The sequence below is a fragment of the Annulohypoxylon maeteangense genome, assembly GCF_022496945.1.
Source record: "Annulohypoxylon maeteangense strain CBS 123835 unplaced genomic scaffold GGS22scaffold_2, whole genome shotgun sequence".
Lineage (NCBI taxonomy): Eukaryota > Fungi > Ascomycota > Sordariomycetes > Xylariales > Hypoxylaceae > Annulohypoxylon > Annulohypoxylon maeteangense.
The window spans coordinates 1,978,258-2,004,524 of NW_025953249.1; the positions used below are offsets into that span (position 1 = coordinate 1,978,258).

Consider the following 26,267-nt stretch of genomic DNA (forward strand, 5'->3'; position numbering starts at 1 on the left):
TACTATGCACCTCTCACTTAGGTCCGGGCGAGGTACTAGGTAGGTAGGTAATAGTTTATTCCAATCTAGTGGACCCGAGGTTGTTCCAAACTTAACATCCCCGGTGGATTCCTACGAAACGCCATTGAGGCGACACGGGGGAATCTGAATCAACCAAGACGGAAATGAGGCGTCTCCCCGGCATAGAGAACAAAATGACATGATTTTACTAGCGAGTTTGTTCCAGAGCGCAGGCCGATGCTCACAGTGTTCTAACAGTTGTGTAAGTGAAGCATATGCGTTGTGAGTATGCGTAAGTAAATGCCATTTCCGTAGTCCAGAATTGGGAATCATTCACGACTATCAGGGAGCAAATACTAGGAATCGAGACAAATCGGGACATTGATCTATGAATCTAGTAATGGATAACGGGTAACGTACGTACACATCAAGAAGGAAGCACCCTGAGTAAGCCCGTGCTTCCCGGCCGTTCTTTGATTGATGGGGATGCAGGAGCTTTCCCGTCATATTCAACTAACCTGGGAAACCCGGTAGCTTTAGTCTGGTTGGTCAGAAAGGTGTAGGCAAGGTTGCTAAGGGAGTGGAGGGGAAGGTGTATTTCAGTAACAAATTCCCCTCCTTCCTACGCCTTTTTTTCTCATTAGACGACCATAACCTTACCCCTCCATTCTCCATCCCATCCACTTTTTTCTTCCTTACAACTCCCATCATAGAAAAGTAGTCGTACACCCGCGCTCATCCGCTGGTTGCTTTCTATACTTTCTTTTCTATTCCATCGCTAAAATTACACTCTATTCCGTCCGATTGAGCTACCAACATAATCGCAATCATGTCTGGTGCCGTGTAAGTTGAAATATCCCTCTCTGTCAATTGGGCTATGATGATTACCCCACCATCAATAATCATCACCCCGCCGTCGTATGCCTTCGCGACATTTGTAACTGAAATGATTCCCTTGCCCTTCTAGGGCTCGACTCGCCAACATAACTAGTAACCTAGGAGGCCCAAGGCGAGCTTCATCCCATACCATACCATACCATATCATTCCCTACGACGTCGCTATAATAGCTTTCCGTTGAAGTCATGCTAACGAATCCGAAAGCGCTGATTTGGGCCTTATTGGCTTGGCCGTCATGTACGTTCTACCTTAACTCCTAACTCCTTTACCATGATTCGTAATATTCATCCGTAAATCCATAGGGGTCAGAACTTGATTCTGAACATGGCCGACCATGGATTCACCATCTGCGCTTACAACCGAACCGTCTCCAAGGTTGACGTGTTCTTGGCAAACGAAGCCAAGGGCAAGTCTATCGTCGGTGCTCACTCCAACGAGGAGTTCATCTCTAAGCTAAAGAAGCCCCGCCGTGTCATGCTGCTGGTACAAGCTGGCAAGGCTGTCGACGACTGGATCGAGACCCTACTACCTCTCCTAGAAAAGGGAGACATCATCATCGATGGTGGTAACTCTCACTTCCCCGACTCGAACCGACGAACTAAGTACCTGTCGGGTAAGGGTATCCGATTTGTCGGCTCCGGTGTATCCGGTGGTGAGGAGGGTGCTCGTTTCGGACCTTCTCTAATGCCTGGTGGTAACGAGGAGGCATGGCCTTACGTCAAGGACATTTTCCAGAGCATTTCTGCCAAGAGCGACGACGAGCCTTGCTGCGAGTGGGTCGGTGACGAAGGTGCCGGCCACTACGTCAAGATGGTGCACAACGGTATTGAATACGGTGACATGCAACTCATCTGCGAGGTTAGATCCCATTCCATCCCTATAAACCTCAATATTGTCCGCAATACAGATTAGCTAATTATATTTTGCTAGGCCTACGATATCATGAAGCGTGGTCTTGGCTTGTCCAACAAGGAGATTGGAGATGTTTTCACTAAGTGGAACAAGGGCGTTTTAGACTCGTTCCTGATTGAGATCACCCGTGACATTATGTATTTCAACGATGATGATGGAACGCCGCTTGTCGAGAAGATCCTAGACCAGGCTGGTCAGAAGGGTACCGGCAAGTGGACTGCCATCAACGCCTTGGACCTTGGAATGCCCGTCACCTTAATTGCCGAGGCTGTGTTGGCCCGATGCCTGTCTTCTATAAAGGCCGAGCGTGTTAAGGCTTCCAAGAAGCTCGAATACGTCGGCCGTACGAGTAGCTTCGAGGGCAGCAAGGAGCAATTCCTTGATGACCTTGAGCAGGCTCTGTATGCCTCCAAGATCATTTCATATGCCCAAGGTTTCATGCTGATGCAAGAGGTTTGTGAACTTTATGCCTATCCTTAAACAGATTCTGACCAAATTTGACTAGGCCGCGAAAGAGTTCAAGTGGAAGCTCAACAAGCCCTCAATTGCCTTGATGTGGAGGGGTGGTTGCATTATCCGCTCTGTCTTCCTTAAGGACATTACTGCCGCTTACCGAAACAACCCCGACCTTGAGAACTTACTGTTCGATGACTTCTTCAACAAGGCTATTCACAAGGCGCAACCCGGCTGGAGAGATGTCGTTGCTAAGGCAGCCGTTCTTGGAATCCCGACACCTGCATTCTCCACTGCTCTGTCATGGTTCGATGGATACCGCACCCAGGATCTACCTGCCAATCTACTCCAGGCTCAGCGTGATTACTTCGGTGCCCACACTTTCCTGATCAAGCCCGAGTACGCCAACGAGAAGTACCCCGAGGGCAAGTACCACCACGTCAACTGGACTGGTCGCGGAGGAAACGTCTCTGCTTCCACCTACCAGGCATAAACAAAGTGTTTTTACATACAGGATATGAACTAGTTCATTTACCGTTGGTAAGATTAGTATGAGGGTTGGTCCCATTCTCAATAGAGGGAAAAGGAATCTAGCATGCTATGACATGAAATAGCCACCAGGATTAGAAGAAAAAAATATAAACAAGTGAAATAATTACAAACTGCTTATGTGAATGAACTTGAGTCTTGTTAGAACCTTGGAGAGAATCATGAGATGGCTTAAACTTTCTTATGGGAGGATGATCATGGATTATAAACGATAGAAACGGCCGTAGGATCTTACTGAATGTTACATCTGCTATTAGAGCTCTTACGATTGATTGGGTACCTAGGTACTAGGTATCTAAAGATATCCTACATTACCAGCGCGGTCTTCACGTAGCTCCTATCAAACAGAATGTGTACCTATTGTTACAGTGGTTAGCTACTAAATTGCAGGGGAGAGTACAGCCACGATTGGCCCAAGCTTAGCCACACAATCATTACATAATCAAGATCCACAGTCAAGCCACATTTTAAGGTATTCCCCAAGCTCCCTAGGCTCGTGCTATTTCGTCGCGCATCTTTCTTCGCGACTATCAAATTGAAACTTTCGCGCAGCCTTGTTAATCGCGAATTGTCTTTGCGCATTATTCCCATCACATCCTTTAAAATAAACCCAAGGCCATACTCGAAGTGTCTTCCGTATTGAAAAGATTAATCGGTCGGGCGCGCCAATTAATTTTGTTTTCCTCGAAACACGATGTCCTCAATGGGCGACCCCAGCTACGGGGTCCACAGAGACCTGGTATTTCTCACCTGTACCTTAAGAGCATTGCGCATCGCCATGATGGCCTGCTAATAGATATTTTCTTAGCTTCCCCATGTGCATTTGATCTCGACCTATCGATACACCCTTAAGGCCCGAGTTGAGCCCAATGAGGTAACAAACTGGTTGATGCAAGCACCAAAGATCGCACGAGATACCGCGCCCTTTTTTTGGACCTACCTCGATCGTCCCGAGAATGGTAACATCTTCTTGACGTGGCAACCATCGCAACAAATGGGCGCCAACTTCGCCAGCGATGGATTTATTTGGCCCCCACAGGAACAATTCATGCAACAGGAAGTGGGAAATGGTGTGGTATGTTTCTTCTCCCCCCTCTTCTTTTTCTAAGTCTCGAAATTACTACATAGGTATGGACTTACAACTCACATCTATAGATCCTCGAGGTGTATTATCACAAGGCTGGATTTGCCTATAATGAGCACTTTGCAACGCATTCTAGACGCCGCTTCCGCCTCATTCCTCCCACTGTCCATACTCCGAATGCCTCTACTGTTGATCCTAGTCTATGGATCGTTCACTACGGACCCGTTGAAAACAACGAACGCATCCCTAGTGCATTGATTCCGCAGAACAACCGAACGCATGCTATGCTAGAAACACGTGCTTATCTCCAACGCTGTGGACAGATCCAACGTAAAGAGTTTATCCTCGGCGATCGAATTAATTGGCCCCAAATCGCCTGGCCCAGAGAACCGTCGAGACAACCAATGTTTGCTGGTGCTCGTGGAGTTCCTCAGGGCATGGCATATCCTTCTCATCCTCCCGCGGCCGGCGCGCCACCATCAAAGCGCGCTCGTACTGGCCAAGCTGCGCAGGGCCAGGTGCCTCCTGCCATGGCCGCTATCCCTCCTGACAATTCATACGATGATGAGGAAGACACATCTCGTGGTGACATGTTCGATCATCTGACTCCTCGAGAGGTTAGTCTAGCTCGCTACCGTCAGAACCATGAATGGATGGAGGAGATATTGTCTTCCCCATACAGGATGGGCCAGATTGGATTTTCGGATCTCGGTCTGGGTCTTAAAGGTGAGCTTTCGAGCTTAACCAATGGAATTTTCGAAGCCCATGATCGTCATATAACCGAGAAACCTTCGAAGTCGTCCGCAACTCAACTAGGCCCTGAGCAGGCTACTGAGTTTCGCAAGCGAGTTGCCGACCGAATCGAGTCTACCCAAGCAGCCATCGAGAAGATCAAGTCGGAGCATGCCAAGAAAGTTGCCAAGTTCGAGCGTAATTCTATCCTAACCACTGCTGAAAGAGAGTTGCGATTAGCCTTAGGCGACCCCGGTTCTAATTCATTGCAACTTGAGAGAGATATCGAAGAGGGTGAGGACAGCTCTAACCGCTGGTCCTCGAAACATAGCAAGAGAGTCGACGAGATAGTATCCCAGGTGGAAGCACACCTTGGTCGCCGAGCAGAGGTTATCTACGACCTACGACGAATACAAGACGGTGGTTATCAAGAACCTGCTCCGGAACCAGCACCTCAGCCGGTCGCAGGACCTGGCCCTGGTCCTCAGAATGGCGGCACCAACGGGAGTGGTGCTATGTCCCGTCAGCCGTCGCAAACAGGATCTCAACACAGCGGATTTATGATCGGCGATTCTGACATCGACATGGGTGGGACTGCTGCTGGTCTCCTAGATCAAATCCATACTGGAACAGGAGCCTCGTCTATTTCTACGCCGGCAAACAATTTCCCAACGCCCCAAGCTCAGACATCAGCGATTCATTCCAACGTTGCCACTCCAGCTAACTTGAACGTTCCTTCACCACGACAACCACCTCAAAAAGATGAGACGGGTGATATAAAGATGGATGGTACGGGCAATACTGAATCCCTCTCCGGTACTGCTCCTGACCAAGGCACTGGAAGTGGAGACTGGGTAGTCGTTCCCAAAGGCGGCGCTATTCCAGACGGCCCCGCAAACCCAGCATCCGCCAACAATGCGCCAAAGGCAATAGGTCATTTAAGCAAGCAGGGCTCGGCGACAGGAACTCCTTCGGCGGGATTCGACGGTGATCAGAACGACTTCAGTTCACTTGATGATCTAAACACAGCTGGAGATGCATTAGCCGGGTTTAGCGAAACCCCGGGAGACCTTGGAGAGGGCTTGGATCTAGACATGGAAGATTCGGCCTTTGGCGATGCTTTCCATGGTGTGGACAGCCAACAAGGAGGCACGCCGGCTGAGGGCAACATGTAATATGCGCCACCATTCTAATTAATAACGTGATTCTCGGCGGGAAGGCTGATGGCTATTTGTACAATTTGGTCATTAGGGTGACACTGCATCCGAGATATTTGTCTAAGTTGATGTTGAACCATTCAGATAACGGTAACAATGGCTACGGGTTGTCGACTTTGATTTCAAGGGGAAACCTTGGTAACGAGTGTATTTGAACGGCGTCGGGGAGTTTAAGGGACAGACTACTAGTTTATTGATAGGTTTACTCTCAATTGTATGAGGGGATTTGGACGAGCTATCATGGTGATACTCATAAACTCAATCACCAGTCTGCATTTTAAATCATTAACTTCTACGTAGTTCGCTATCAACTCGATTCAGCTTATAAAGGTCCATCGGCAGTGAAGGGACTCGATATCGAAGATACGGTAACTACCTCCTAGTGAGCAGAAAGCCCCAGTCTTGAAGAAATGGCGACTATCTTCATATACCTAAATCGTGCTTATATAAGGTTGGTGCGAAGGAATCTCGATGCTGCTGTATGATACATGAAGTTGATTTTAGGCTCTCCAGGGCTATTTTGTGAAGCAGGTTTCAGAATCGGCAGGGTTTCGTCTCAAGGTGCCAAAGCTAAGACATCGACAGAGAGCCTCCTAGACCATTTTCGACGTAGTTTTACCCCAATTTGAAAAGAAGCTTAACAATAGGAGCCGGTTAGCAAATACCGGCATTAGTGTAAGGGCCACTTTGGGGAAAGGCAAGACGGAAGCTACTCAGTTCCGGGCTCTCGTCATCACGAGGGGTAACCCCATATCGTGAGCACGGCTCTTTTTGAGCCGCGTTTCCTGGTATCACATCGTCAAATCTTCATTCACCATAGAGCCTTTCGATTGGCTCTTTTCGTGTTTCTCCAATGCTTTTTCATGCTTTACGGTTATGTCGTACCGACTTGACCAGTTCGTCACGGTTGGAACTGATGGCATTAGCTCGATTCGTCTCAACCTTCTCTACCTGCATGGCACTATCTTCAATGTTACCTAAATTTTGACAGCTTTCCGTCCCATGTTTTTGTCATCAAGCTTTAGTTTAGCTTGATCTAAATATCCCCTTGAGACATGGGTAGGGTGTTTTCTCCTGAAGTAGACCTATCGGCATTATTTCGACGCTCATATCCCGGGTTAGGTATGGTCAATACCATGACTTGTCTTCGCAGGGCGGAGGCCAAGAGATGTCAAGCAATGATGCCTCGAGCTCAGACACCTATTCGAAGATCACGGAGAATCGCGTGATGGATCATGGCATTATGTACATATAGTCTGATCCCAGAGAGAAAATCGTGCCCGCCTTCCCCCCGGGTCTTCCCACATTTCTTCCCAAGATCTTCTTCTACCTACACTTCATCCGCAGTTCCTTTCCTTTCTCGTTACGTGTATTTTCTTCTTTCCTTTTCTTTTGCAGCCATTCCTTCGCTAGTCTGCTGGTCAGCACACCACTGTTGAGCAGTCTTTACGTTCTTTATAATTTTTAAATTACTATTCTTTGTATATACCGACCCGGTCCCTGGCAGGGCCTTCGTTACGACGAGAAATTACGATAATCGAGCGGTAATAGGCAGTCGAAATTGGGAAAAATGAAGCAATCTCATCTGGTTGCGGCTCTAGCCGTTGTATTCAGTTCGGCCTTAAACGGAGCCTACGCTTTACCACAGCGAGGTCAAGATGTGCGCGCCTTCAACAACAATAATAACGCTAAAAACAACTCAAGTGCAACTGACACTTCTGCTAAGGGTCAACTTCAGCAGTTGCCAAATGTAGGCAACTCTGCTAATGCCGGGAATGCTGGGAATAATGAAAATGCTGGTGCGGCCAAAGGTGCCAACGCAAAGGCCCAGAACCAGGCACAGGCACAAGCGGGGTCTGCAGGTGCTGCAGCTGGCGGACTTGTAGCACTTCCCGGTGCGCAAGTGACCGCTGGCCAGCTGGTCGCGCTCCCAGATGCATCCAGCACTTCTGCTTCTGCTTCTGCCTCTTCTTCCGCTTCCGCTTCCGTGGTTAACGTTGCCAGCACAAGCAGTGCGGCATTGAAGTCTTTGGCATCTCAAAGCAGCTCCATCGCTTCTATCGCGGTCGGAACAACTGCCGCGGCCGTAGCCCAGACATCGAAGGTAAGTTTTCATCCCTTTTACACTTGTATTTAGATTTAGGAAGTAATAAATTAACATGCCCCAGGCCATCGCCCTTTCCTCATCAGCCGCCGAAAGCATCCAGAGCTTCCAACAGATCGCCCCTGTCGCAACGAGCGTCGCTGCTTCCTCCGTGGCAGCTAATATCGGTGTGCTTGCCAACGTGAGTAGCGTGGCTGTAGCTGCCACTACTAGCGCGGCTTCGATTCAGGGCTTCCAGACCATCGCTACTGGAGCGGCCGCAGCTGCCTCTCCGGTCGCACTGAACGCTTCCTCGGCAGCTGCAGTCGAGGCCCTGACTCCGATCGCCGCGGCTACCTCGAGCTTCGCCGGTTTCTCCAACAACAGCGTCGCGGCAGTTGCTGGAGCTACGGGCGCGGTTGCGGCTGTTGGCTCCGGATCTGCCAGTCTCGTTGCGCTACCCACCGCCGCTGCTGCCTCCGAGGCTTCCGGCTCCCTCCAAGCTTTGCCCAGCGCAGGAAACTCCGAAGCCACGGGCGCTCTACAGGCCCTTCCTAGCGAGGCTACGGCTTCGGAGTCCTTGCGGGAACTCCCCACTGCGGGCTCCGCAGCGCAAGCTGGTGGCGCCCAGGCGAGCGAGTCGCTGCAGTCGCTACCTACCGCGGCTTCCAGCAGCAGTAATGAGGGCAGCTCCAACGCCAACTCGAACTCGAACTCGAACTCTGGATCGGAGTCTGCTGCCAGTGTCAGTGCCAGCGTCGTCTCCGGCGCCACCACAGCCGTCCTAGCCCTCCCCGCAGAAACTTCGGGGACCCTGCAACAGCTCCCCGGCGTGCAGGAGACGACGGGCTCGCTGTCGTCGCTGGCGTCCGGTGTCGCGAGTCCCACGGGTAGCGCTAGCAGCGCTGTTACGGGCTCCGCGAATAGCACTACGCCTCTCGTCGCTGTGAGCGCTGCTGCGGCGCGCGATGTGCGTGCGCTCGTGGGCCCGGCTTTGGTGGCGGGGTTGGTGGGGTTGTGGGTTTTGTGAGATCGGATCTGAGGGAGGGTGGGTGGGAATAGGGGAGGGGGCTGGGGGCTGGGGGCTGGGGGAAAATGAAGGCTTGATGTGGGAGTATGGAATACATACGCAGGTAAATTAATCCTACCTAGGTGCCTACCGATCTAGGTACTTAATGTAGTAGGATGGTAGGCGGGTACTTTAATAGTTCATTAGCTAGGCTTTTTAGGCACCTAGCTTTATATTATTATTTTTGAATTATTATTTCTTTTTTTGTGGTGGAGTACTTGGTGAGGCGGCCTGGAAATGGGTAGTAGGTACAGGTCGCAGGCCTTTTTATTGTTCTTTTAGTGGAGGTATATCTGCTAAGCAGAAACTTCTTTAACAAGTATTATTTCCAGCCCATGGTCGTATGATGATACTTTTATGTTCAAGTTATTGCTTAACACTTACGTCCCACTAAAAGAACAATAAAAAGGCCTGCGACCTGTACCTACAAGTATGTGGCTATCGGCGACGGGATAGGGCATTCTGAGAAGTCGTACAGTACCGGTAGGTACTAGGTACCTCCTAGGGAAATATTCTCAATGAAATGAAGGTTACCTACCTTTGATCGTTGTTATTGGCTGTAGCTCGAGGAAGAAGCAATTCCTGCCAAGTCAAGCCCTCGGGTAGGTACCTAGTAGTGTCTGCGCATTTTGAGTCTTGGAGCACAGCCTGCTTCTACGAAATTAGGCAATGAGCTGTCGAAGACAACATGAACTTCTGCCCAAATACTGCCTGTCACAAAGTAAGGCAGATTCGCTCTTTAGATTAACTATCATACATGCTATTATGCGTCCTTTTTTTATCTGGGTAGGTAAGTACCTACCTCTCTTTGATAGAACTTTGGATTATGACTCATGATCAAATGCACCACGATGGCTACGGGTACTATTCCCCCGTCATGGTTAGACGACACCTTCAAATTGGCGAAAGAAGACTTCAAGCGAAGCCTGAAAAACCCGGCCTTGTATGACTTTTCCAAGCTCGTTTCTATAGACGATGTGCTCGAAGAGGCAAAGAAAATAGAAAGACAACAAGCAAAAACTAGGACACTTCGCGGATTAAGGAGAGTTCAGCCGCTTATCAATGGACTTAAGGAGTACTCTGCCATTATTGAGGTATTCGCACAGGCGAAGCCTGATATTATCAGTCTTATATGGGTATATACTATCCTGACATGATCATACTTCTTTCTAGCTGTGAGTTCAGAGGCTGACAATTGCTTTGTTGCGATTCAGGGTCCGCTCAAATTCATCCTCCAGGTAAGATATTGCCTTCCAAGGTTCTGTAAACTAATAACGAGGGAAATGTCTAATTAGGTGGCTTCAACTAGGCGTCCAGCTCAGTCATCTCGGCCTTTGAAAAGGTAGTTAAAGTCATCGCAGACGTGGGAACGACCCTTCCTAGCTTCAAGGCCTATACCCAATTATTTCAATCCAATCACGAGATTCGTCGAGCCCTATGTTTGTTTTTCGCCGATATTCTCGACTTTTACGCCATTCTGTTGAACTTCCTCACCAGTCCAAGTATGTTACATCCCATCTCATTCTTGGTACTAGCTTTGGTAACCTTTATATTGCCCTTTAGCGCGAAACATAATCCTCGAGTCACTATGGCCTAACATCCGGTCAAGCATTACGAGAGTTCAGGAGAATATGGATAACCATAAAGCCATTATGACGACAAATGTTACGCTCCAAGATATACTACTAGCTCATCAGGCTCGGAAACGTGCCCTCGAGGAGTACGACCAGGCACAAGTTTTCCGCGATAACCAAACCTTCAACACTATCCGAAACGAACTCAGTCCCCATGACCATGATGTGGAGCTAGCTAGCATCCTACGTCGGAGCTCTGTAGTGTCGGGAGAATGGCTCAGAGATGAGCCAGATTTTATGAGATGGCATGATTCCATAGATAGGACCGCAAGAATCTTATGGCTTTGCGGAATTCCTGGCTCTGGTGAGTGACCCAAACTACTACACTTAGTAGATAGATACTAATGGTTTAACGAATTGGTTGAATAGGGAAAACCTTTATCGTAGGCAACCTTATAAAAACAATACAAAGCTCCGGACAGAGACTGGTATTTGCCCTTTTATCACACAATAACCAGGCAGCCGGCGATACCATTAAGGTCCTACATTCATTCCTGTTCCAGCTTCTCGACGTTGACCCTTCCCTGCGATCACTTCTTCACGAACCCTCCCAATCAAATTACAGAAAACTCAAAACCGACTCAGACTTCCTCATTGAGTTTTTGTGTAAAATCCTTAGGGACGTAGGGCCTACCTTCGTCATATTGGACGGTCTGGATGAACTAGACGAATGCTCATGGAGGCACCTTCTTGCTAGCGTATTGAAGATCAATGAGAGTTGCCCGGAAACAAAGCTACTCATCAGCAGTAGAGAGGAGCGTAATATAGAATTACGTTTGAGAAACAAATCTATCCCTATTCGTGTTGATGATAGAAATAGCGGGGACATACAATCTTTCGTCCAGCTTGAATGTGAAAGTCTCCTCGACGAAATGAGGAGTTGCCGGGCCGACCAGCAGACTTGTCTCGAGGTCAAGAAAGGAATAGATGGTGTCGCCGAAAAGGCAGCAGGCAAGTTTGTATCCAAAAGACACTATCAAAGCTAACCAATGTGGTGTAGGTATGTTTATATATGCCAGGCTAGTGATGCTTATGGTGAAAGATCACCATGACATCGGAACACAGATACAAGATCTTCCAGATCTTCCAGATGGTCTTGATGAAGTGTAAGTGCCGATAAAATGACCGCATTCATTCGAATACCATTAACGACTAAATAGATATGGCCGCCTCCTCGACAGGGCTAGAGAGAAGAACAGGAGATTTGTGCGTCCAATATTACAATGGGTGGCATGCGCTCAAAGACCCCTGAGTGAGGAAGAGATGCTCCAAGCTCTATCCATCGAGCCTGGCCAGCAAGATTTTACGAAGAGGCGCAAACAGTTCCTTGACATTTGCAAGATGTGTGGTCCGATTATCGAGATTAAGGACGGCAATATCCAATTCGTCCATTTTTCTGCTAAGGAGTAAGATGATGCCTTAGGTACCAAGAAAAACATGGTTTAAAACAAATTATCTAACTTTTAATAGATACCTTCTTCATGAACAAAGCGACAGCTTTCTGAACCTATCTGAAGCACACTTGGATGCCACGATAATCTGCGCCACGTATTTATCACTCTCGTCATTGAACTCATTATTCTCTCATCGCTCGAATGACGAGGTCGATATCCAGATGAGAATCACGGATGGCGACTACGTACTGTTTGAATATGCATCTATGATGTTTCTGGGACACCTGGAAGCCGCATTGGAAACCCATAATACTGCCCAGGATGCTCGTTTACTCGCAGCCCTGAGTCGATTTCGGGAGACTCGATCCGTTGACTCCCCGGATACTTCATGCATCCCGAAGCATATTATTCACATGTTTAGAATGTATGTAGATGAACCTCAGGTCCAAGACTTCTTGTCCATTGTCATGTACTCTCAAACAAAAGCCCAAAACGGGATGTCCAACCAAGATGGTAAGCAAATATGTTGTCTGTACCAGTCTATACCGACATCGCTAATGGTGTTCGTTCAGGGGTTACGGGTTCTCCCATGGATGATCCGCTCAACATATTCTCGACCAGGCGCAAAGTCAGAAAAGGCGTAGAGGATGCAATATGTCGAGAATCGTATCACAGACCTAGTTGCTGTTGCAATGACTTGATGCGTCTATATGGAGCAAACGTATATCACTGTGATCAACATTTCTGCCATGCATACCAACGCGGATTTCGATCGAAACAACTCAGGGACCAGCATTTAAAGATACACCAACGGCCGCACAAATGCTCTATTGACAACTGCCTATTCACAGATATAGGGTTCTATGATACACCAGGACTAGAACGACACATGCGTGACACCCATCCTTCGTCGACACTAGGAAATGATGTATCTGGCCCTGTCGTATCACCAGGTCGACCACTAAATGATACCTACGGTATTTTCAAGGATGCTGTGGCACTTGACCAAGTAGATCTCGTCAGAGAATTAATCGACAGAGGCGTGGTACTCAAAAATTCCGAGTTTTACTCTAATATTGTTGGATTAGCTGCCTCCAAATCCTCTAAAGACATGTTATCTTGCTTGCTCGGTTGGCAATGCGGGTACGAAGCGCCATACCTAAGCATCTTGCTAGCAATGGCGCTTGAATTTCAGAACCTACCTAACATCGGATTCCTGTTTTCTTATGAACCGCAATTGTTAGAATGCATGTATGCTGAATATCATTTAGGTGTGGGATTCATAGCCCCCGGTAGAACCCGGTCTTCTGCGTCATCCAGTGGCATGTCCCATTATGTCCGCGCATTAAGTCTTTGGAGTCCAACTTTGATGGCCTATCTGATCAACGAATGTTGTATTACTGTACCACTACAAGTAAAGAGACCAGGAAGAATCTTTGCTGATGCAGCGATTATGGAAGACACGCTAGACCAAGCGAGAAAACGTTTCCATGAAATCAAGCAATATATCATCTGGCCTGAGGCTTACGTGGAAGGTGTCGCCATGGCTTCAGAATGGCGGTGCTTTACTGGCGCCATGATCTGTTTGGAAAATGGGGGTGATCCTAATGGCAATAGGCAATTTTCTAGAAGAACGGCATTATTTCATGCCGTAGAAGCAGGAAGCCGGCAGGGAGCTCAGTTTGTAAAGGAACTATTACGGAATGGCGCAGATCTAAATCACCCTGGCTTTAAGGTAAAAAGCAACTCAGCAATGGCGAAGAAGACTGCAGGACACTTTGGGTTGACATGGGAAGAGATGGTTCGGAGGCTTAGAGAAGGTGAAGATCTTCCTATAATTTCACGTCGTAATAACAATAGGAATATGTAAATGCTACAGGGAGGTTTGTCGCAAAGAAAATTGTTATCTTTGTGATTAGTACCTACGAAGTAGGCAGATCTACTAGGTGTCTTTGATTGTAATACACCTGCCTAGGTATCTACTTAGTTATATCTACCCGTACCGTGTAGGTTATACGCTAGGTGAACATGGTACGTCTCAGGTCCTGTAATATACCATGGGTGTCAATTCTGTTTCTAAGCATCGTGAGATAGATTTTGCTGTTACTAACTCTTAAAATATCCTCAACCTTGTCGCGGTTGGTCTTTGGTTCTTCAAGGGATAATTTAATGATGTTAATTTTATGTTCTTGCCGTTTTAGAACATACTGTAGTCTGGGTAAGCCAAGTCCATCTTCATCTTAGGTAAACTAACCTGTTCGATTGAATCCGAGCCCGACACAACATATCGAGTAGCAATAACCTCCCTTTCTTGTCCTAAGCGATGGATACGGTCTATGGCTTGTTGCTCTAATAAAGGATTCCACTATAATAACGAATGTTAACTTTTTTTATGATATAAAGTACCGATGTTTATAGTATTGTAAAAGGGGAGGAGGGTGGTTTCACGTACTCCCGGCTCCATTAAATGTACACGAGTAGCCATGGTGAGGTCAAGTCTATGGTTAGTTTAGTACTGGGATTCTTTATAGGATTGATTAGAATCTCCTTAAAACATACCCAACTGCAGCACTTCCGAGTGATGCAAGCAATACCGTGCAGTTTGGATTTTCGCGAAAGTCCTTGAGTGCGAGACTTCTCCGTGACAAATTCATGCTTCCATCGAGTCTTTGATACTCAAAGTTATTCGTAGAGAGAGCTTCGCTGATGAGATCTAACATGCTGGTCCATGTTGAGAATACAACGCTGCAACTAGTTGAGATAAAGTAGATAAAGTGCGACCGAACTCGACTTACCTTTTTGCTGATGGCTGATTAGATTTAGTTGTCGCCTGGCGATCGCTTTGCAGATTATGAAGTAAGGCTTTGACTTTCGATGAAGGGCGATAAATCGTTTTTTCAAACTGGGATATCGTCCTCCACCTAACGTTCGTTTTCTTGTTTTCTCCCAAGGTTCCATCGTCGCATAAGGGGCAAATGGGGCTACCTCCATTGGTGGGGGTGTCATCATTTGGAATACATGCGCGACAAACCTGGTGGAAGCATGAAAGCACGCAAGGCGATACCTCATCTTCATCGATGATGGTTGCATCACATTTTTCGCAGCTATGAAGCCGCGGAAAGTCAGTATCGAATGCGGATGCTTCGTTGAGCCAAGCCCGTAGACTTGGGGGAAGCAAGTCGCTTCCGTGGTTGCAAATCTGTCGAAGTCGAAGGATGAGTTGAAATGTTTGCATAGCCGAGCCGCCCGAGTCGATGGCTAAGGCGAAATGTCTTTTCATTAAATTATAGAGACTTATCTCCCTCTCATCCAATTTAACCAAATGGACAGTTTCGAATCTAGGGGGGAGGTTGAGATCAGAGTCGAGGGCCTTTTTGGTTCTGCGTAAGGTAATAGATCTGACCAAACATCTGAGTCGTTCCCAACCAGATTGCCCCCCTTGGTCGATGGGGGTTATGAACGTGCTCTCGAAGACGCTAGGGTTATCGAACGGGCCAACTTTCAAAAATTCGACGAGGGCACCTAAGTCTTCCAAGCGGTTCTGGATCGGCGTGCCGGTTAAACACCAGCGATGCCTAGCTCTGAGCATATTGACGGCCTGGAACTTCTTTGTAGCGCGATTTCTCACGACGTGGGCTGTTGATCTTATTAATCAACTAAAATTTGAAGGGATAATTACCACTTACCTTCATCTAGTATAACCCGATGCCAGCTGATACTATGGAGCTGATCAACCTTAGTAGCTTTATTCGATCTTCGTCTTACACCTCCTTCCTCTATAAAGTCGGCTCTGAGGGTCTCGTATGTTGTTATAACTATATTGACGCTCTTTAGAGCGGCAAGATCATAATTCCTCGCTGATCCATGGTAAATCTTGTAAGTAAGAGATCCCTTCCTAAAGTGTCTTCGGTTATGTTAGGCATGATCAAAAATACTGATATATCTAACACACCTTTCAATCTGGTCTTGCCAAGACGTGATAGCTATCGTAGGATGTCAATACTAGGTAAAAACAAGGGGGGGACGATATCGAACAGGCACTTACTCGTCATAGGGCATACTATCAAGGTCACATTATCATTGCTCAATGATGTTGCGATTAGTGCTAATGCTGTTAAGGTTTTCCCAAGACCCATTTCCTTCGTATTTATATTAGCCCAGCTGCTTCGTGAAGGACTCGGAGGAGGCGGGCTTACATCTGCAAGAAGACCACCCAGACATAATCTCGGTTTTCGGGTGGTATAGTTCTTGGTGACGTGATTGTTGAATCTATATAATTAGCGACATTTTCGATAGATCGAAAAGCGATCTCTCACCCCTTTGCACCCAAACTCGTAGACCATACCGAAGGGAATTCTGCTTGGCAAATATTTCCCGATTCTTTTTCTGTCATCATGGAGAGGGCTTTGATTTGATGCCTCGTCGCTTCTTAGTACTGGCTAGCATATGGTATTAGGTCTGATCACCTACTCTTTCAGCTTTGAGATAAGAATTTCGGAAATTTGGATCCTTCTGAAATTTACAGGACCGGTCGCAGAGTCGAATAACTCAACGACTCTGCTCTTTTCTTTCTCGGGCAATACTGTGCTTTGGGCTGGGGATGGCCCGTTGTCTTTCCAAAACGAATCTCCTTCGTTAGGGTTCGAGAGGCACTGAGGGTTATAGTATGGCCGTGAGGTATCATATGATTTTGGTTGTTGGAGGAAACAATCCCGCTCAAGCAGCATGTCTCCAATGGATTCTCCTTGTTCAAACCTGCCATATATTAGTACCTCAATCTTATTCCGGCTCGTCATATATGCCGAGAGCTCGACGTCGTAGGAATTATTGAGATCGGAAACGACACGGGATGCACTGCGATTAAGGAGGCCACCGTATTCATTTGAGCTCGCGTTACGGATAGCCCCAGTCACTTCGAGCGAAACGTGCTTAATAGTAGTTTTTCCTTTATAAAAGTTGTCATGAACTTTGAAGTCTTCGAAGATCATCTACTCGACATCCGTTAATGAATAGATCACCCAGAAAGGAAATATGTACTTACCACACCAAAACAAGAGTCGTATGAAACTTCGTGGTGGATTTCATCAGTTGTGATAAGGTGATCACCCACGATATCCTGGGCCGTAGGAGGTGAGTTTGAAAATGGCGTAAGGCTATAGACGTCGTCGTTATTAAGGTTATATTCCGAATTTCTCCCATTGCATGAGCTATCAATACAGCTGGAACCTTCAACCAGATTATCATTTATGCTGATATCATTATATTCTGCGACTAAATTTGAGGTTTCCTCCCAATTCACCCATTCATTATTCGTGTTGAGGTCTTGGAATGATGAAAAACTGGGAGTTGGCCAATCGAAATAGATATTATCCATGGAATTGAAGGACTGCCATCCTTCGTCACCCTGTGGTGTCCAGTGTTGCAAAGATACATGTTTCTGGGCGGGCAGGCTTTTATTGATGCAGGATTGTTCTAGATATAAGATATCGGGAGAAAGATAGTCTAGGTATCCAGAATCACCTGCAGGTGGTAGCATATGATCTCCTGAGAATATCGATGAGCTAGGTGCTGTCGGTTCGATAGATGGTGTATGTTGAAACCCTAGTGTATCAACTAGAGATGGAAAACCTGGCTCATTGGGGCTGGCAAATTCAGGTATATTTGACTGCTGGAAGTTTACCGGTTCCGAGACACATGTTTTTTTCACAGGACTCTCGAATGCCGCCTCCGAGCTTTCGCCCCAGTGGTTTGTACTCTCCCAAGATCGCTTGATCCTCGAAATGGGAGGCTTCGGGTAGAAATCCTCAACGTTGTCGTTCATATCCCAGACGTGTCTTGGATTTTGACATTTATAAATGAATAAGAATCAGGACTGAGTGAGTATTATTGTAAAAATATAAGTGAAGTTAGAAATTAAGAGTAAGGCAGGAATGGGTGACTTCCAGCCAATATTGAGTACCTAGTAGCCACCAAGCCATATTGCTCCGAACACCCACCGTGTGGCGTTAATACGACGAATGAACTCTGAGAACAACTCTTCAGTACCGTGGCGGTGCGAAGCTGTAGGCTGACTTCAAGGGCTACATTTCATCACAGGCAATTGAGTACATGAGGCTCCCGAGTTGCGCTAGCAAATCAGCCTTATATTAGTATCATAGAGACATAGCTGAATACTTGATACCTTGATATTTGTACTACTAGAGAATAATAACCGGTGAATTTTTTAACATTTCCGGCTAGATAGTGGCATAATTTTTGCTTTCTAGTTGAATGTGTTACTCTCTTGGAAATCGGCGGTTGCTGCTCGTTGCTTAATCTAAAAATAGGGGGGCATATGATAAGATAATAAACCTGGTTAGTTACCTACTAGGTAGGTAGGTACCTAGGTAGATATCGAGTTAACGAATTTATGGCCTTCGGCGTCTTCTAAAGCTTATAGAATATTGATTGTTAGAGTTAATTCTAACACTTTAATTCCTCCATCTACCTCCATGAGTGCGACGTCTCTGCTGACGACAAGGTCGTATTCTTTGTCGCGGGCACATCATAAATTGTGCCTGCTGTCACAACCCCACCTTTCCCTTCCAACATCACATTCCCCGCGATGCCAACGATTCTCATCCCAACCGACAAGGCGTCGCCGCCTTCTAACCCTCGCTATCGAGTCGTCTTGCGATGACACATGCGTAGCAGTCCTTGAAAAGGATACGGGTCCGAAAGGCGCAGCATACCTACTCACCAACAAGAAGACCACATCCGCAAACCGCTCGTCCCAAGGAGTGCATCCCTTAATCGCCCTCGCATCGCATACAGAACATATAGCAGGTCTGATACGGGAAGCTATACGCGCGCTCCCAAAAGTCTCTGAAAAGACAGACGCGAACTTAAGCAGCGATAACCGTGACATAAACATAAGCGGAAAGGAGGATGTGCTTTGGGTAGATGGACAGGCCCGCAGGAAACCAGACTTCGTGGCGGTGACCCGCGGACCTGGAATGTTGTCGAGTCTATCCACAGGCCTGAACCTCGCCAAGGGGCTCGCGGTCGCGTGGGACGTACCATTACTCGGCGTGAACCACATGCAAGCGCACGCGCTAACGCCGCGACTCGTCAGTGCTCTCGAAGCCGGGAAACAAGAGCAGGCGCAAAAGGAAAACGGAAAAGACCATGAACCCACCCCGACATTCCCCTTCCTATCCCTCCTAGTCTCCGGCGGGCACTCGCTCCTCGTGCTCTCGCGCACGCTCACCGACCACGCCATCCTCGCGCAATCGCACAGCATCGCCATCGGGGATATGATAGACAAATGCGCGCGCGACATCCTGCCTCCCTCTTTGGTTGCCGCGGGCGGCGACACCGTCGTGTACGGTGCGCTTCTCGAGCGTTTCGCCTTTCCCGCCCCCGACCCGTCTGACGCCGATAACACCGAAGCCGACACCGTAAACTACGACTACACGCCCCCCGCCAAACGCGGCGACGAGATCCGCGTCTTCGACTCCGAATACGGCTGGTCGCTACGCCCGCCGCTGGCCGAGTCCCGCAAGATGGTGCTCGACTTCGGCGGCATCAACGGCGCCGTGCTGGAGATCGTGCTGCGGCGGCCCGACATGGACGTTGCGCAGCGCCGCGTCCTTGCGCGCGAGACCATGCGGTTGTCTTTCGAACATCTAGCCAGCAGGGTTATATTCGCGCTGGAGAAGAGCGAGGGGAAGGGCGGGGATGGCTCGTTGCGGGACGTAAGCACTTTGGTTGTGGCGGGTGGGGTCTCGAGTAATCGCTACTTGATGCATATCCTGCGCGCGGTGCTGGATGTGCGCGGGTATGGACATATTGAGATCGTTAGCCCGCCGTTGGCGCTGTGTACGGATAATGCGGCGATGATTGCGTGGGCGGGCATGGAGATGTATGAGGCGGGGTGGCGGACTGGGTTGGATGTTCTTCCTATTAGGAAATGGCCTTTGGATCCGACTGTGGATGGTGGGATTCTCGGGGTGAAGGGGTGGAAAAATGTTGGTGAGATGTTATGATGCGCCCTTTAGAGGCTTGCTTAGGTAAAAAATAGTAGCGGGCGGATGAGGACTACCGTACGACTATACGATTGCATTGCATGGATGGCATACACCGGCGTTACTTCACTATGGGGAAAAAAGGGGGTTCACATAATAGAAAATCTCGATGTCATAGTTGGATGTTGTACATTAACACGGCGGATCCCAAAGGACCGTGGGAGTTCGTCTAGATAGCTATGGTGGCAGTCTATCAAGCTCAGCTTTGCATTTCCCCTGGTCTTGCTACATGTACGATATTCCGCCGGGAGTACCTGATGCGAAGCATACGCTTCACCTTTTGCTTCTCTAATTCGTCATCTTAATCCAATGCACTCGTGACGTTTGTGAACTCGCCCTTCTCCAGCTTCGTCTTCCAGAATATCGGGTTCGTGTCGTTGAATCCGTGCTTCACCCATCCCTCTTCCTTGACATGGTACAAGTTGATGTAACCTCCAGAGTACGCATCTCGGTGCGTGGCAGCCAAGATACTTCGGCGACCTAACTCTAGGGCTTCTTCCACGCCTAGCTCGTACTTGTACTCGGCGTCGAGCACACCGTACGCGAACGTCTGTCCGGAACCGACACAGAACAGGTTTCCGGCCAACCGTGTGCCGTCGGAGTCGATATAGTACAGGGCGGGGCCCTCCTCTTTGGTGACGCCGGCACACATGGTGCCCATGGACAGGCCCATGCCCTTGTACTGGTAGACGAGGTTGGCGAGGATCTTGGAGGCCGCGGCGACGCTGATACGGCGCTTGTGACGGAGCTCGTGTAGTCGGCATTGCATTCCCAGCCAGGCTAGCCAGTACTGGCAGTCGGCGGCACCGCCGGCCATGGTGCCCAGCAGGCAGTTGTTGATCTCGATCACCTTCTTCACCGTCTGCGAAGCGATCCAGTTGCCGGCTGTGGCTCGCGAGTCCGTCGCCACGATGATGCCGCCTTGGAACCGGAAGGCGAGAGTCGTTGTACCGTGGGCGATCTTGATCGGGCAGTTCGGGTTCGAGTGGTCGTCTGTTGCTGCGCGGAGCCAGGCCGAGGGCTGTTTATGGTTTGTTAGCCCTGTGCTCTGTTCCGGACCTGGGTTTTCTTGATATGAAGCTATCGCGGAGATAGAGGTAGGGGTATTGTAGTGGTATGACTTACTTGAGCCACAGGAGGCATGGCGAAGTTGAGAGAGAGGGCGGGCGACATATCGTTCTGGAGGTCTTCTTGTTGGTCGTCGGCGAATGCCTCATGGTGGGACGCAGCCGGGCGGCTGTACCTGGCTACGAGAGTATCCATGGTAAGAATTGGTGTCCGGAAATTGATTTAGAAAAATAGGATATCAGCCCTCGGATCGAAAGTGGGAAGGGATCGAACTGAGGTGAGCGTTATTATAAGTGGATGAATGTTGGAAAGGGCTAAAACGATTGACGATTGACGTCTGGTGCACAAGGCAATCGAAGCTCAAGGCAGCTGGTCTCACGCGTCGTTGCTTCCCTAAGCCGGATGGTCAAAGCTCCTTTTAGTACTTAGGTACTTCTCACAATCAAGTGGAATGCATTAGGTAATCAAGTATGTCGGACTCCGCGTAATTGCAAGAGCTCATGTATATGAATTTATGTAACCTTCGAGCTCATTACATAATAAACTAAGATCAAATTACTTTAATCGAAGGTCAAGATTTATATCTCATACAATTCTCACAATTAACACTTATTCGGTCTCCAGTCACATAAACCCTCTTCTCTCAGTATCTTACCTCACGTATATCTTAAAATATGAATGAAATGTCACATATAACTTGAAACCCATCAGAATCGCTACACCACAGCATCAGACATGTTCGGAACTTTCAAGAGAGAATGAGAATAACGGCCGTGATCACTACAATTCGGTATGGTTTCAGCTATATACTAGGTAGAGAATATGGGCACGGCCGTCTACATGATTAAAAAAGGAATATGTAGGTATGGATGTCTAGGTATGTAAATCCTGTACCCCCCGGCCTGAAGCCCCCCGTTTCCGATGAGCTTAGAACAGATGGGTATAGGTTCGTGTTTTAACAGCATTTCGTGGCCACATTACAGGTATAAAAAACCAGTGAGAGCCCCCCTCCGTTGCCGTTTCGACCACACTGAATCACTAAATCTGTGTCGAGCCCCCCTCCCCACACCAGAGCATTCGTCTTCATTCTTCGTCGTTGCTCCTTATCTAATACCCGGGTTGACGATATCCCGCGTACCCGTTCTGCTGCCCCTGGTTGTAGGCAGGGTATCCACCTCCTACATTGGGAATCGTAGGCTGTTGCGTGATGGGAGCAGCACTATGAACGAGGTTATCACGGCTTGGGTTCGCCCCTCCCATCGGTGCGCTAGGCGTTAACGGTCTGTTGTATGGAGCGTTGAGCGGCGAGTAAGCATTGGTCGGCTCAACAGAAATACTCATATACTGGTCAGAAGAATCGCGCTTTACGGGTAGCTTGTAATCCGATGGGGCGTTGTTGTAGGAGATGGTGATCTTTGTCTCGCCGGTCTTGACACGCTCTAGGAGTAGCGAGTTCCGCGCATCCAGGGGTGTCAGAGTGTCCATATCACGTTGCATCTTTTCTGTGGTATTGGTTAGAATGCTGTTCCAGGAGGCACATATTGTGGAAGACTTGGGGCGCGCAACTTACCCATCTCCTTTCTACGCTTGCGGTGAGGGTTCTGCTTGAAGCAGGCTATGATTGCATTATATGCAATCAGGATGGCGAGAATTCCGGCGAGTGCCGATTGTATAGCGATCAGAACGACGCCAGCAACAGTCTGTGTGGTTTCGGCGATGCCGAATTCCTCGACGAAGATGAGAATGCAGACAACAGAGAGAACGCGTACGACCTGGATAGCGATGTTCACGACATTTCCAGACTTCCGCTCAAATGGTCTGCTCCAGATCAAAACGCTCAACATTAACCCTTCGACGACCAAAAGGCTGACTGCCTGTGACAAGCCATGGCCATTGGTAGCGGCAAGGACACAGCCCTTGGCGAACATATAGAGGATGACCGGTACAAATATCCACCAATAATCCTTCTTGTATGATTCATAGAAGAGGGAATACTTCACCCAGATCTTCTTATCCTCATACAGAGCTGAGGCATCTCCTTCGGCATTCTTGAGCTTGTGAGCCATACTCCAAATTTTCCACGAGAAGAAGATTAGAATGCTGGTGAAGATGGCAAGGGTAACACCCGCAAGTGTCTGAGCGGCCCAAGAGTCTCCGTGTGTGAATTGGAATACACAATATAGTACCCAAATGCTGTAAAGAAGTAGGATAAGAGATGTGATGGCGCGGGCAATCGAGCCCCAGTAATGCTTACGGAAACCAGTCAAAGATTCGGGGAAGTTTCCGAATAGAGCCCAGGTCTCGAGAATGACTTTCACTAACAATATACCGACGACAATGACACCGATTACGATAGCAACAATGAGAAGAACGGTCATGAAAGTGTTGGCTTGCGGAACGGACAATCGCTCGGCGTAGGCCTGAATACCATTGACAATCGTACGGAGCGTGGCGTCGGGACCGGATGTCGAGTTTCCATCGTTAGTTCCGTTAACCGATGTCTCGATATCACGAGCGGCAAGGTAGGCGTTCGCGAGGGCACGCCCGACAATCGAAGAGGAGTTCGAGCTCGCAGACGAGCCGTCAGGATAGACCAAAGTTGCTTTCCTTAGGAAATCCACACCGTCGTTCGTCAGGTTTCCACCTGTCATCTGTCGGAAATTGTCGATAGAGACCTGCATCTGCTCCCACGGGATGAGACCGGTCGAGAAAGCAAAGTTGGCCGAGAAACTCCGGTAGACCTGGGGTAGCTTGGCGGACATCATGCCGTTCATCGCGAACCCCTGAAATACACCGAAGATCTCTCCAAAACTTGGGCTGGCGGTTGCTGCTCCGGCACCGCTGGCAGCACTACCACTACCCGAGAGAGCTGCACTAAGTGCTCCTGCACTACCGACCAACAAGGCAGCTCCCGCTACACCAGCGGCGACAAAAGAGACTGCCGCAACGGTGGCGGTCTTCCCGTTCGTGACCTGTGATTGGATACATCCCACATCTTTACCGTTGTCTAAGGACTTAAGCTGTAGAGTTGCCTCCGCCGCAATATCGGGGATCTGGAAGGCAATAGCTGGAATGGAGTTAGCATACTGTGAAGGTATCGCCTGTGACCCCTTAGCGCCGAATGTCCCTACGGGAACTGTTCTTTTGTTAGCAATCGAACATGAAGCAAGGGTAGGTGGAAGTTAAGTGAGTGGATAGACATACCAGGACATAATTGTTCGACATATGTCCCACTCTCGCACGGATTGAAGCTATTCGTGTAGACATCCTGACCATACGCTGTTACGGAGAGCGTAGCTGTTACATTCTGTTGCTTGTTGCTCGTACCCGCTACATCGAAAACCACGGTCTTATCGGCATTGTTGTAAGATATATCCGCCTTCTGGACCGTAATAGCGCTGCCATCCTCACAGTTGGTGAATCCGCTCGTGACCAATAGATCATCGCCCAAGACTCCGCTGGTCAACGCCGTTGCCAGTATCGCCGCCCGCCGAATATTCCACCTCGAATTCGATCTCGCCATGCTGATCGAACTTTGTTTATGTCGTAGAACGAGTCTAGGAAATCGTTAAAACCCACTGGGGAGTGGGTTTGTTCGTTATATCTATATGTTTATATCCCCTGTCTGATTGTATCCCCTAATTGTATTTGAAAATCAATCGCTAGATGCTTCCTGATATATCACGCCGTTGGCAATTGGTTCAACCAAGGCTATTAAAAATCTGTATCGATTGTAACTTGTTGCTGTTCGAAGAATTTGTTCGTCCGGTTTATTAATCGGCCGGTATTTTTACTGGATAGATAAATCGTGTCGAATCCTCAAAATAAATGTATGGGAATCGTACGAGACAAAGAGCACGATGGTAAAGAGTGTGTTTTGGGCGGCCTAAAAAAAAGTCATGGAAACCAAAAACGGCCAAGGATCAACCTGTGGAAAGAATGGAAAATGGCAACAAGTTGCCCTCCTCAAAAAAAGACTTGGTATCGTTCCGGTATCTCTTCCAGTTATGGTAGAATAACAAGTCGGAATCGGGTGTCAACGATGGCGAAAAGGTTGACGATGGTATGTGAGAGAGGGTCGACGTCGGCGCATATGTGAAACAATTCTTACTGAGAGCAGCAAACGAGTGTGCGAGAAGATCACCAAAATACGACTTAAAGCAGATGTAGGAAAGAGGCGCCAAATGAAAAAAGAGTGAAGGTCAAAGCCAGATGGTTGGCGAGGAAGCCAAGATCAAAAGATGCACATCGTCTAGGTCGTCTAGGCCCCTGACAAGAGATCTATCTCCTCGAAGGGAATAGGCCGACTCTGACTGGCTGGCACGTCCCTTTACCAAGTGAACATTCGCAGTCCAGTACCCCAGTCCCATTACCCCTGTCGGCGCCATCGTCGTGGGGCCGCGCCGAGAAGTGCGACTGGGGGGCTAAGCTAACCCACATGAAACCGACCCCCTTCGCAGATCATTGGGTAATCCGGTAAGCTCCATGGCTCACCATGGCCTCTCTCGGTGGCGTAAGGGCAGCCATCTTACAATTTTCGAAACACGGTGAGAATTAGCTAATAGAAGAAAGGAAAACGATTCTCGCTGTCTCAAACCACTACCACCTCAATCGAGAGACGTGGCCGTACATAGAGGCGGTCGGGTTGCCTATCACCAAATTGCATCGTGCATATGAAAAAAGCACCTTGAAGGTGTTAATAGAGCTAAGAAACATAGTCCGGTTCGGTAGTGGGCAAGCATAATTATCAGAGGGTCTCTCATTAATCGACCAAGAACAAAGCAAGTCTAGTTTGAGATTAAAGTCCAGAATCTGGTTGGTCGGAAATGGGATAGAAAGGGGAAGGACCGCGATGATTGGCTAAAAAATTGTTAACCGATCTTAAGCATCGCTTTTTAGAGGCTCTCCTGTAAGGGTTGTAGGGTAGGGGGGCAAGGGGGGTTATCCGCCGCGGCTCCTTCAGGGGTTCTGCCAGGTCAACTCTGGTCAACTTCCGACCTCTAAATTCCAAGCCACGTTCAAAACAGGAGTTATCAAGATGATGCCTTGGAATGGGCCACAGGAACACAAGAAAAGGGGAATGATTCTCATCGAGCCGCCCGCCAAAT

At 48.4% G+C, this 26,267-nt stretch overlaps 8 protein-coding genes across 8 annotated transcripts; 5 read left to right on the forward strand and 3 right to left on the reverse strand.

Moving 5' to 3' along the window:
• Positions 1 to 617: 617 nt before the first annotated feature.
• GGS22DRAFT_153209 (decarboxylating 6-phosphogluconate dehydrogenase) lies at positions 618 to 3,030 on the forward strand. Its single transcript, XM_047959815.1, has 5 exons — positions 618 to 843; positions 1,103 to 1,135; positions 1,201 to 1,756; positions 1,829 to 2,263; positions 2,316 to 3,030. Exons 1-5 carry the CDS (start codon positions 830 to 832, stop codon positions 2,754 to 2,756), a joined length of 1,479 nt encoding a protein of 492 aa, XP_047822967.1. The 5' UTR covers positions 618 to 829; the 3' UTR covers positions 2,757 to 3,030.
• Positions 3,031 to 3,295: 265 nt separating this feature from the next.
• GGS22DRAFT_153211 (DUF1750-domain-containing protein) lies at positions 3,296 to 6,246 on the forward strand. The gene is made up of 4 exons (XM_047959816.1): positions 3,296 to 3,551; positions 3,621 to 3,887; positions 3,968 to 6,088; positions 6,146 to 6,246. The coding sequence occupies exons 1-3, from the start codon at positions 3,507 to 3,509 to the stop codon at positions 5,801 to 5,803; spliced, it is 2,148 nt and encodes a 715-aa protein (XP_047822968.1). The 5' UTR covers positions 3,296 to 3,506; the 3' UTR covers positions 5,804 to 6,088; positions 6,146 to 6,246.
• A 1,169-nt stretch (positions 6,247 to 7,415) lies between these two features.
• On the forward strand, positions 7,416 to 8,958 carry GGS22DRAFT_184712 (uncharacterized protein; the record flags this gene model as incomplete). Its single annotated transcript, XM_047964213.1, has 2 exons — positions 7,416 to 7,949; positions 8,014 to 8,958. The coding sequence occupies 2 exons, from the start codon at positions 7,416 to 7,418 to the stop codon at positions 8,956 to 8,958; spliced, it is 1,479 nt and encodes a 492-aa protein (XP_047822969.1).
• Positions 8,959 to 9,668: 710 nt separating this feature from the next.
• GGS22DRAFT_153217 (uncharacterized protein) lies at positions 9,669 to 13,962 on the forward strand. The gene is made up of 9 exons (XM_047959817.1): positions 9,669 to 10,133; positions 10,212 to 10,235; positions 10,307 to 10,499; positions 10,561 to 10,935; positions 11,001 to 11,582; positions 11,632 to 11,737; positions 11,792 to 12,037; positions 12,102 to 12,538; positions 12,598 to 13,962. The coding sequence occupies exons 1-9, from the start codon at positions 9,831 to 9,833 to the stop codon at positions 13,893 to 13,895; spliced, it is 3,564 nt and encodes a 1,187-aa protein (XP_047822970.1). The 5' UTR covers positions 9,669 to 9,830; the 3' UTR covers positions 13,896 to 13,962.
• A 7-nt stretch (positions 13,963 to 13,969) lies between these two features.
• On the reverse strand, positions 13,970 to 17,889 carry GGS22DRAFT_67723 (SNF2 family N-terminal domain-containing protein). The gene is made up of 13 exons (XM_047967765.1): positions 17,067 to 17,889; positions 16,496 to 17,013; positions 16,342 to 16,443; positions 16,222 to 16,294; positions 16,071 to 16,164; positions 15,978 to 16,008; positions 15,712 to 15,929; positions 14,821 to 15,661; positions 14,585 to 14,770; positions 14,478 to 14,523; positions 14,280 to 14,390; positions 14,137 to 14,232; positions 13,970 to 14,070 (listed from the first exon to the last, which is right to left on the reverse strand). Exons 1-13 carry the CDS (start codon positions 17,844 to 17,846, stop codon positions 14,044 to 14,046), a joined length of 3,123 nt encoding a protein of 1,040 aa, XP_047822971.1. The 5' UTR covers positions 17,847 to 17,889; the 3' UTR covers positions 13,970 to 14,043.
• A 578-nt stretch (positions 17,890 to 18,467) lies between these two features.
• GGS22DRAFT_153224 (glycoprotease family-domain-containing protein) lies at positions 18,468 to 20,202 on the forward strand. The gene has a single exon (XM_047959818.1). The coding sequence runs from the start codon at positions 18,517 to 18,519 to the stop codon at positions 20,050 to 20,052; it is 1,536 nt and encodes a 511-aa protein (XP_047822972.1). The 5' UTR covers positions 18,468 to 18,516; the 3' UTR covers positions 20,053 to 20,202.
• GGS22DRAFT_153225 (proteasome component PRE2) lies at positions 20,203 to 21,532 on the reverse strand. The gene is made up of 2 exons (XM_047959819.1): positions 21,217 to 21,532; positions 20,203 to 21,112 (listed from the first exon to the last, which is right to left on the reverse strand). The coding sequence occupies exons 1-2, from the start codon at positions 21,352 to 21,354 to the stop codon at positions 20,393 to 20,395; spliced, it is 858 nt and encodes a 285-aa protein (XP_047822973.1). The 5' UTR covers positions 21,355 to 21,532; the 3' UTR covers positions 20,203 to 20,392.
• A 252-nt stretch (positions 21,533 to 21,784) lies between these two features.
• GGS22DRAFT_67781 (TRP-domain-containing protein) lies at positions 21,785 to 24,836 on the reverse strand. The gene is made up of 3 exons (XM_047967766.1): positions 24,364 to 24,836; positions 22,730 to 24,295; positions 21,785 to 22,661 (listed from the first exon to the last, which is right to left on the reverse strand). The coding sequence occupies exons 1-3, from the start codon at positions 24,680 to 24,682 to the stop codon at positions 22,267 to 22,269; spliced, it is 2,280 nt and encodes a 759-aa protein (XP_047822974.1). The 5' UTR covers positions 24,683 to 24,836; the 3' UTR covers positions 21,785 to 22,266.
• Between the last annotated feature and the right edge of the window lie 1,431 nt (positions 24,837 to 26,267).

Coding starts and splice junctions, on each gene's coding strand:
- GGS22DRAFT_153209 (XM_047959815.1), top strand. Junction 1,136..1,200: donor CTTATTGGCTTGGCCGTCAT/GTACGTTCTACC, acceptor GTAAATCCATAG/GGGTCAGAACTTGATTCTGA. Junction 2,264..2,315: donor GTTTCATGCTGATGCAAGAG/GTTTGTGAACTT, acceptor AAATTTGACTAG/GCCGCGAAAGAGTTCAAGTG.
- GGS22DRAFT_153217 (XM_047959817.1), top strand. CDS start 9,831: ATGATCAAATGCACCACGATGGCTACGGGTACTATTCCCCCGTCATGG. Junction 10,236..10,306: donor CGCTCAAATTCATCCTCCAG/GTAAGATATTGC, acceptor GGCTTCAACTAG/GCGTCCAGCTCAGTCATCTC. Junction 11,583..11,631: donor TGTCGCCGAAAAGGCAGCAG/GCAAGTTTGTAT, acceptor AATGTGGTGTAG/GTATGTTTATATATGCCAGG.
- GGS22DRAFT_153225 (XM_047959819.1), bottom strand. CDS start 21,354: ATGGATACTCTCGTAGCCAGGTACAGCCGCCCGGCTGCGTCCCACCAT. Junction 21,113..21,216: donor CCATGCCTCCTGTGGCTCAA/GTAAGTCATACC, acceptor AACCATAAACAG/CCCTCGGCCTGGCTCCGCGC.
- GGS22DRAFT_153224 (XM_047959818.1), top strand. CDS start 18,517: ATGAGTGCGACGTCTCTGCTGACGACAAGGTCGTATTCTTTGTCGCGG.
- GGS22DRAFT_67781 (XM_047967766.1), bottom strand. CDS start 24,682: ATGGCGAGATCGAATTCGAGGTGGAATATTCGGCGGGCGGCGATACTG. Junction 24,296..24,363: donor TGTCGAACAATTATGTCCTG/GTATGTCTATCC, acceptor ACAAAAGAACAG/TTCCCGTAGGGACATTCGGC. Junction 22,662..22,729: donor CAAGCGTAGAAAGGAGATGG/GTAAGTTGCGCG, acceptor CCAATACCACAG/AAAAGATGCAACGTGATATG.
- GGS22DRAFT_67723 (XM_047967765.1), bottom strand. CDS start 17,846: ATGAACGACAACGTTGAGGATTTCTACCCGAAGCCTCCCATTTCGAGG. Junction 16,009..16,070: donor GATAGTATGCCCTATGACGA/GTAAGTGCCTGT, acceptor ATCCTACGATAG/CTATCACGTCTTGGCAAGAC. Junction 15,662..15,711: donor TCGGGTTATACTAGATGAAG/GTAAGTGGTAAT, acceptor TAAGATCAACAG/CCCACGTCGTGAGAAATCGC.
- GGS22DRAFT_153211 (XM_047959816.1), top strand. CDS start 3,507: ATGTCCTCAATGGGCGACCCCAGCTACGGGGTCCACAGAGACCTG. Junction 3,552..3,620: donor ACGGGGTCCACAGAGACCTG/GTATTTCTCACC, acceptor ATATTTTCTTAG/CTTCCCCATGTGCATTTGAT. Junction 3,888..3,967: donor AGGAAGTGGGAAATGGTGTG/GTATGTTTCTTC, acceptor TCACATCTATAG/ATCCTCGAGGTGTATTATCA.